The sequence below is a fragment of the Enhydra lutris genome, unplaced genomic scaffold, assembly GCF_002288905.1.
Source record: "Enhydra lutris kenyoni isolate GAN:26980312 unplaced genomic scaffold, ASM228890v2 scaffoldscaffold15, whole genome shotgun sequence".
Lineage (NCBI taxonomy): Eukaryota > Metazoa > Chordata > Mammalia > Carnivora > Mustelidae > Enhydra > Enhydra lutris.
The window spans coordinates 10,355,694-10,364,968 of record NW_019154099.1 but is presented as its reverse complement, the minus strand read 5'-3'; the positions used below and the strand labels follow the sequence as shown (position 1 = coordinate 10,364,968).

General features: G+C 37.4%; 1 protein-coding gene across 6 annotated transcripts in view; it reads right to left on the bottom strand.

The window, feature by feature from the left end:
* Positions 1-3,374: 3,374 nt before the first annotated feature.
* Positions 3,375-9,275, bottom strand: part of LOC111146960 (E74 like ETS transcription factor 1) — a 79,182-nt gene continuing 73,281 nt past the window's right edge. For all 6 annotated transcript variants that reach the window (XM_022502722.1, XM_022502721.1, XM_022502724.1 and 3 more), the window contains one exon: positions 3,375-5,403. In XM_022502722.1, the coding sequence (XP_022358430.1) occupies positions 4,803-5,403 (601 nt within the window). In that variant the 3' untranslated portion in view covers positions 3,375-4,802. The remainder of the gene's footprint in view (positions 5,404-9,275) is intronic.

Sequence of the window (9,275 nt, the reverse complement as noted above, 5' to 3'; positions counted from 1 at the left end):
GATAAGCTGTGCAAAGCAGAGTGACAGCAAATGCAGGGGTTTGTGTTTTTTCCTAACTACGTCCCCTTCACCCACCCAACCACCAAATTGTGTAAATTCAAGTTCCACAAAATCTGGATTTTCCCTCGCGGAAGACATAGGTCATTCTTTTGGGCAGCTCGTAATCTCAGCCCCCTTATGTTTGGGGGATTCCTTGAGTCTTAATTCCCACTCAGGCAGCCTCCTCTATAGAAGCTGAAAAAATGCCTAACTAGTCGAAAAGCTAAAATTGCTTTCTCAGCCTGCCTTGGGGTTCAAGTCCTGTCCGGACACTTGACCTAGGCTCTGCCAGTCACATAAATTGGTAGCTAGTTGACACAATGAATCAAGGAAGTACCTTGGTTAATTCTAGAGGTAGTAGCACTCCTATCAAGATCAAATTCCCAAGGCAGTAGAAGTAGTAATACAAAGCTTGGTGCTCAGTGCTTGGCAGAGGTGGCTACAATTTCCCTGCTAGACTAGTTGTGCAGATTGTTCCTAGCTGTGTGACTCAGACTGAGCCCGACTCTCTAGTCCTTTTGTATATTGAGCTATGCAATATTCTTCTGATAACATTTCTTTTATGCTAAAAACCAGAATCCATTTCTGTTGCTAATGACCAAGAACTCACACTAACAGACAGTTTGGTATTTGGAAGTGGAAGGCTCCCCAACTGACCCTGGTATGCAGAACTGGCCAGGCATGTCGAAGAGGCAGGATGGAAGGCATTGAGGACACAATGCTTCCAGACGGAAATAGGGTGACCCTGGGACTGTGCGTCAAACTCACACCGTTATCAAGAAATGTATTCTAAAGCTGAGAAATCCTAGGAAAAAAATCTTTTTCTGAGCGCTCATAGTAGATGTAACTGGGGAAGACAAGAAACCTGGGAGCATAGCTGATCTGAAAAAGAGGACTGTTCATCATCCCAAAGATCCCAGTCATAAAACTGGATCAAGTAACTGGATGAGACTTCAGGTGATCTCTCTTTGGGAAGATACGTTTTATGTAGGCATGAGCACTTTTTAAAGTGTATGTGAAGGAAGGAGGATGTGTATGGGTGAGAGTAGACTGCATCATTCCTTTCTTATTTCGTGGTATGGAGCCCTAATTTTGTTTGGCTTTCCATCTCCTCAACATACAACTAAGTCATTTATGGTAATCCTACTTCCTTGGCCAGCAGGTGGTTTTGGAAGGGGTATATGACCAATCTAACCAATGAGCTCTGAAGAGATGGCTGCTCAGTATGTTCTGGGAAAGGTCTTCTTACCGAAAAACAGAAACAGTAGAAACTACTGTAGTTGTCTTGCAACTATGCAGAAGCCATCCTAGAAATAAAACCAAAATCCTGAGGATGGGAAAGCAGAGAAGGAAGAAATCTGGTTGCTCACTATCACCCCTGAGTTCCTGAATTAACTAACCTGGAAACCCGACTCCAGACTTCTTGTTCTGTACTATTTAATAATTTTGAATTAGGCTTTTGTTTGTTTCATGCAACCGAAATCATCTCAATCATTATTGACAGTTACGATTTGAAGAGTAAAATCTGAAGATAAGGCTGGTGGGCCCAAGAAGGGGTAAGACCATGCAGGACATCAACTCTGAGTACAGTAAGGAAGGGCTCGACACTGAAGGGTTTGAAGTAATTAAACTGGCACTCCCGTTGCACTGGGGAGAACAGACTAGAGGGGAACAAGGTGAGGACAATGAAAAGAACAGTGATCGTTGGATAAAACATGGGGAACTCCAACCTTTGCAAAAGTCTCTGAAGCAATACTAAGAAATTATTAAAGGCAGGAGGAGAACAGGAGCAAGCTGGGCATGAAAGTGAAGGCAAGAGAGAATTTAAAAGGGAGTTATAAGAGGCACCTGGGTGGCTCAGTGGGTTAAAGCCTCTGCCTTCCACTTGGGTCATGATCCCGGGGTCCTGGATCGAGCCCTGCATCGGGCTCTCTGCTCAGCGGGGAGCCTACTTCCTCCTCTCTCTCTCTGCCTGCCTCTCTGACTACTTGTGATCTCTGTCAAATAAATAAATAAAATCTTTTAAAAAAAGGGAGTTATAAAAGGTTAAATACTAGAAAGGTCAGGGAAAATAAGTAAGGATAGAAATTTGGCAATATGGCAATTAATTACTAGTTAGTGACCTTTACAACAGTTATTTCAGGGTAATAGGGTGAATGCAATACTACAGAGGGTTAAAGAATAAATGGAAAACAAGGAAAGCGTCAAGTTTTTAGGTTAAGGACAGTGACCATAACATCACATGAATAAATACATGTTGAATCAATGATTTGATGTACAAGGCCAGATATCAAATGAACACTATCCTCCTGTTTAGGAGTTCAATACAATGAGATTATATTAGGGAATGCATAGCTAGAGAGAGTTCTGGAGGAGAAAGAAATTTTCCATGACTCTTAGGGTCCTTAGCTGAACCTAAAAATCAAACTGACAAAGACAGGTTAAAGGAGGAAAGCATATTTATTTTAATATGTTTTACATGACATGGGAGACTTCATATGGAAATGAAGACTCAAAGAAATGCTTAAGCCTAGCATTTTTATACTAGGTTTGATAGAGTGGAAAGTCAAGAAAAATGACAGGAAAAAAGGGTATGAGTGAAGGGTAGTACATGGGGAAATTTAGCAAGGCCTATTCATTCAAATTCTTCTCTGCTTCCCTCTGACTTCAGAGATGGAAATGCTCCCACTAAAATCATGTTTTGGAAGAGTATTAACTGACAGAAAATGAGTAAGTGTACAGGGATATTGCATTAATATTTAAATTTTCATCTATTTTTCTGTTTCCATGTTTTCCAAGTTTAACAATTAGCTGATAAAATTTCCAATTAGAAAAAAAATTTTTTCCAATTAGAAAACTTGGTTTTTAGGGCACCTGGGTGGTTCAGTGGGTTAAAGCCTCTGCCTTCGGCGGAGGTCATGATCCCAGGATCCTGGGATTGAGCCCCACATCCGGCTCTCTGCTCAGCGGGGAGCCTGCTTCCTCCTCTCTCTCTGCCTGCCTCTCTGCCTACTTGTGATCTCTGTCAAATAAATAAATTAAAAAAAAAAAAACTTGGTTTAAAAAAAAACTTGGTTTTTAAAGTGTGTTGATTTTATTGCTGGGAAAATTTTATGGCTTTCTAATTTTCAGAGCTTGATGACCCATTGTGTGCTGTCTGGAAACCACAGTTTGGCACAGCGGCAAGGTAAAATGAGAGGATGACAATTCTGCAATTATAATCTGACCAATGGAGCTTGTTATACGAACATTTAGTAATACTGTAAATGCTAGCAACATTCTCTGTATATTTGTTCTCAAGAGACATTTGTTTGAAAACACAAACATTGAGAATTTTTACATGATTTATTTAATAATAAACCAATTAAAGATACAAAAATGTTTAGAGGATTCCAAAATTTAAATTTTTGTTTAAATACAAATTCACTCCATAATATGAAAACATATAACATTAGACCTCTAAACAGTGATTTTTTCATCTACAAAAATTTCTCCTTTGCTGTACTAGAAAATTTGCAGAAAACATTTTTTCTTGTGAAATTAAATGTACATTATTTACAGTTGAAAAAGTAATCTAAAAACTATTTCATTTCAGAAACTTAGATATAATGTATATTACCTTTGTATGCAACCCCCCCACTCCCAATAAAAAATGATCCAAAATATAAAGCAATTATGCTTTTATAGCAACTGACTACTTAGTCAGATTAGCTCAAGTCTTGGTTGCTTTCTGGGCCCTTAAGAGCAAGCCCTGGATCTTTCAGATCGGCAGTATAGCGTTTAGCACTTGGCAACATAAGTTTACTAATGACCACAGTGCACAGTGGCCTAAAGAGTTAGTTAACAAAGTATTTAGGAAGAATTCAGAATCATAACAGATCTTATAGATAACAGAAGAATGAATTTTGTAGGGCCACTTTTCTGTAATATGTTAGCTACATCTACATTAAGAAATAAGTGATAATGTTTTAGTTGATTTAACTTTAAAATATAGGGGCTAGAAACCTCAAATTTAGAACCAGAAAGCAAACTGGAGATCATCAAGTCTAATCCAAAGCACCCCTTCCTTTTTTGAGAGAACTGAGGCCCAGAAAGATCCAGTAGCTTTGCCCAACGTTATACAACTATTTAGCAGGACAGCCACTCTTGAAAGGGCTGATGCTTTTGTACCATTCTGCTTCTGAAGTAAGGTTCAGCCATATCATGGACATTTTCCAATTTTTCATGTTTTTTTTTACATATTCATATTGCCTTATACAGTGCAACCAAACTAACGTCAATCTAAGTGAAATCATAATTTTAACAAAATAGAAAACAGGTGTCTTGCATTTGAAAGAGTCAAGACTTTAACTTACACAAATGGAATGAAAATAGTTCCTACATAAATTTCCTGTTGCCTTATATTGAAGTACTGTATTTACAAAAGAATCAGAAAAGCTAATACCATGTAAAAATTGAAAAAGAAACTTTAAAAATGCTTACGATATAGCAACTGGGAAAAAATCTGAAAAGAAGGACTTCATTGTACAAAATTCCTGTTCCTTCACAATTGAATTCTGAAACATTTGGAGAACAAAGAGGAACACTGGGGTTCCCTCCCTCATCTAACAAAGTCAACATTAACTCTAAATTAATATTTTTAACAATGAGCTAAAAAATTAGGAACATCTGTAGAATTTCTCTTAGAATCAACCAGAGAGTTTGCAGGCAACTGAAAATGTTCAATTAAAAAACAATCATCCACAATTCCTTTGGCGTATTTATTAAAAAGAGTTGGGTTCCAGCAATTCATTTTGTTTCATAGCTACCTGAGAGGTAAATCCACTGGAATTGGATACCACCATCACGTAAGGCTGTGGCTGCTCAGTTTTCTCACTGTCTTCTTTCAAATTATCTTCGGCTTCCTTTTTCTCCACTTCCTGTATGAGTGTTTTTGTGTCTTGAGCTTTGATAACTGACGTGATGACAGTGCCGGGTGGGTGGGCAACGAGTTGTGAACTTCGAGGAGAAAAGGTCACCACAGGAGTCGTAGCACTGAAGGACGGAGATGAAGCCACAGTGACGGTGCCATTGCAGATGGACTGGACGTTGCTGGTAAGAACCTGCTGCACATGTGCAGGGCTCAGGACAATGGAAGGAGGGGAGCCCGGCTTCTGGGACTGGAGCATGACATTTTCTTTCAATACTGTCATGGGCTGTGATGATGGAATGGCTTGTAGAATGAACTTCTGAGACCCAGCACCCGAAGATGGATCTGTGCTGGCTATCACTGTTGTGATTGGCACAGTCTGGAGTGTTACTGTATGCAAAGGTTGATTCCCAGGAGACATGACCACTGGAACTTGGGCTGGAGCCTGTATAGTCCTATTGAGATGATGAGATTACAGAAAATCAGCATATTCTACATCATTTAAAACTTTAATGTTTGATAAGTCGTTTTGATAAAATAGGAGTCGTACATTTGGAATGCTACTTCCCATATCTTCGACACAGCATAAACATCATACCAGACCCTGTATTATATGGAATGCCTGACACAAAACTTTTAAGCCATTAAGTGTGATACTATCTGATGAGGGGGAAAAAAGTCTGTGCAAAGTGCCACATTAATGCAAATGGGGATGCAATTTTGTTGGGGAAGGAGGAGGATATCAAAATGCTTGGAAAAGAAGTTACGTATGAGCCGCGTGAAAGGAAACTAGGAATTTTAAAACAAATGTATTGGATTCACTCTCATTATTTTTAATACTTAAGGGATAATGCTTATCCCCAATTACCTAACTTCACAGGATTGTAATTGTTTTCAACCTGTTTTTCTATATATAGAGGAAAAATGTGCAATTGCCTAAAATTAAAAAAAAATATCAGTCTTAAATGTATATGTGACAGAACTATCAGAAGAAATTTTGTGGGTTTTTTTTTTTACAGAAGAGATTTAATAGTTCACAGTTCATATCATATTACACAAAACAAGTCATGAATATAATTAACTCATGAGGGTTCTTTAGGTTGCCAGAGAGAGCAAAAAATAAGGGCAAGCTCGGCAAAAGTAAATAGAAGCATGTTTTAACAGTTTTCTCAGCTCAATCTTCACAGATTTTAGCCATAAAAATAGAATTTAACATAAAATCCTTTAATGTAAACTTAGTTTATGTAAGGTTGTTAATTTCAGTTATTAAAGAAATTTGTAAATGATATTGTGAGTCAATCCAATTTTAAAAGTTCATTGCTGTGGAAATTATAGTTATGACCATTGTTAGCATAAAACAAATGCAGTTGAAAAAACTCAGCATCTGGATCTCAATTGTGTTTCTTCTGGATTCTGTAAAGCTATTTTACAAAAACAATAGATGACTGCTACTTCAAATGATTAACAGCTAGAATGGCCCCCACAGTCCAAATGTTAATCATTGCACATAGATTATTATAGGCAAATTTTAGTAAGTTACAGTTATGTGGCCTGTCATATAGGTGAGAAGTGAAACTCCGGAGAACACAAATGGACTAGGTGGAAATATGAAAAGAAAACTCAGAGCAACTTAAGAGAAACTCAAAGCAAGTGGAAAGACACAGGATGACTAGAGCCTGTGCACAATGATAGGATTCTGATTTCCAAGTTCAGATTCCAACCAAGTTGTCACTGTGAGGATCAGTCCAGAGTAGGATATTAGCAGCTCTTTCAAAGGACAGAGCCAGAAAAGAGTATGAATCAGGTAATGAAAATTTAATAGGTGGGCAGGGGATGACTAGAAATAAAGGCCAGATCTGCTGATATTATTGGTCAAGCAAGGAAGAGTTGGTAGAATACAGAATAACTTTGCGAGTCAGGCAGCTTTTCCAAAATATACGGTGCCTCCTTTCTCCCCCATGCCTACCTGCATCAGGACATCTTGGGTAGAATCTGAGCCTGGGTGTGGTAACTGACCCTGCAGCCAGAGATCATTTCTTAAATAAAGGGCTTCCCATGACAAGCATTCATGTACATGTATATACAGATAAAATAGTACACATGGTGTACAGTGAGCACACAGATTGTATCTAGAAATATGTATAGTCTTGCCACCCAATACATACTATTATCCCCATTTTATATATAAAAAATTAAATGCACAAAGAGGGTGAACAACTAGCACGAGGTGACCAGTTAGATAAGGAAAGAGGCCATCTGACTGCAAGGCCTCTGTGCCTTAGGGTAATTACAACACACTGCCACTTCCTCAGTCCTAAATAACTTTAGCTAAAGATGATTATTGCCGATTATATCTTTAAGCTGTGGGCAATTACACACCTTTAATACATGACTCCACCTTCCTTTTTTCCTCCCTCAGGTGTGGTACAACCAAGAATGTACTTGGAAATTTTCCATATTGCTAACCAGGGCTACCACTAGACTTTCAATGCTTTTGTTCAAACTAGAAAAAAGACCTCAAAACAACAGACTGCCATCTGCCAGAAAATACATATACTCATCTATAATATCTACAGTGTAAATATACTGGCTTATTTGAACAAATTCTAAAATAACTAATTTTCACTAATAAAAAATTCAGAGATTAAAGGTAAAATATTATGCAGCCTTTTCCCTGCTACAGAAATTTTAAATTATTTTTGTCTTAGTTAATGATTAAACAGTCATTTGTGTCTGGTGATGTTATATTATATAACAAAGGTTATAGTATAGTTAACTACTTTATACAAATTTCCTAAGCTGCTCGTAACCACTGCTACAATACCAGAAATTTAAAATACCTCAAAGTTTCTGAGATGAAAAAAGATATACAGTATAACATTTAGTTTTTACTGTGTATCTACTCAGATGTCAAGAATGTCATTTAACTGTTAAAATCACCTGTAAAGTTAAGTATTATCTTTATTTTACAGATGAGGAAACAGACTCAGAATAGTGAATTAATCCGATTCAATGTTACATCTAATAATCGACAAGGATGGAGGGCTGGAAAGTAATCGAAAGAATATACATTCTTCGTACTCCATTACTTTGTTTTTAAGATAACCTACACATTGGGGCGCCTGGGTGGCTTAGTGGGTTGGGCCTGTGCCTTCAGCTCAGGTCATGGTCCCAGGGTCCTGGGATTGAGCCCCGCATTGGGCTCTCTGCTCGGCGGGGAGCCTGCCTCCCCCTCTCTCTCTGTCTGCCTCTCTGCCTGCTTGTGGTCTCTGTCTGTCAAATGGATAAATAGAATCTTAAAAAAAAAAAAAAAGATAACCTACACATTATATATTTTTAGAGGCTAATTTATTCAAAAGATCCTAACACAAACTATTAGTACTTGAAAATACTATACAGAAAGAAGTTATGCTAGGTAGGCATATGGACTTGCAAGTTTACCAAGGGACAATTTCGGGAAAAGATTTGACCAGAGGTTTACTTTTGTTGTAGTTGTCTCTTTAAATAACATGAAGTCAGAGTCAAAGTCAAAATTTTTAAAAATCGAGCACATATACCATAAATCACTTAAGAAAAGCTTAATAGATTTCCACATAGAAACATGCAATTATGTGAGACAAAAAGACATAAGCAAAGGAAAAATTGAGAAAAGAAAAAACATGTTGCTACTTCATTGTAAATAACTGGTAATTCACGAGAGTTATGTGAATCAGCAGGCAGGGTGACAAATCATTAAAGCTCACTGCTTTGGACTAAACTGCTTGCATTAAAACGCTGTCCCCACCACTTACTAGATGTGACCAGGCTCCTTGGCCTCTCCTTGCCTTGGTTTCCTCATCTGTAAAATAGGAATAATATTACCTATATCTCATTGATCAGTGAGGATATTAAACATTAATATATGGAAAAGTGTATGAAATACAGAGAGTGCTTTGAAAGTGTCAGTTCTTGTTGTTACATTAATAATCTAATTTTAAGTCATATATATTCCATCTTAGCTACAGAAAAAAATCTTTAAGTGGTCTTTGATTTTAGTAATAAGTAGTTATAAAATTAAGAAAAATATAGCCAAAGTACTCTTATCCTTCTTAGGAGTGATAACCTGGTTACCTAGGATAATCTCTCTATTCTTAAAAGCTGGATGTTGAAATGTTTGAGAGTGAAATGTCATAAGGTTGTCAAGTTACTTGACAAATAGCCCAACAGAAAAGAGGTTATAAATAAATACAGAGTGAAAACAAGTAAGGCAAAAACGCTATCAACTGTGAATCTAAAAGGATGTATATAGGTGTTCATTGTACTATTTCAAACTGTTGATATTTTGTTT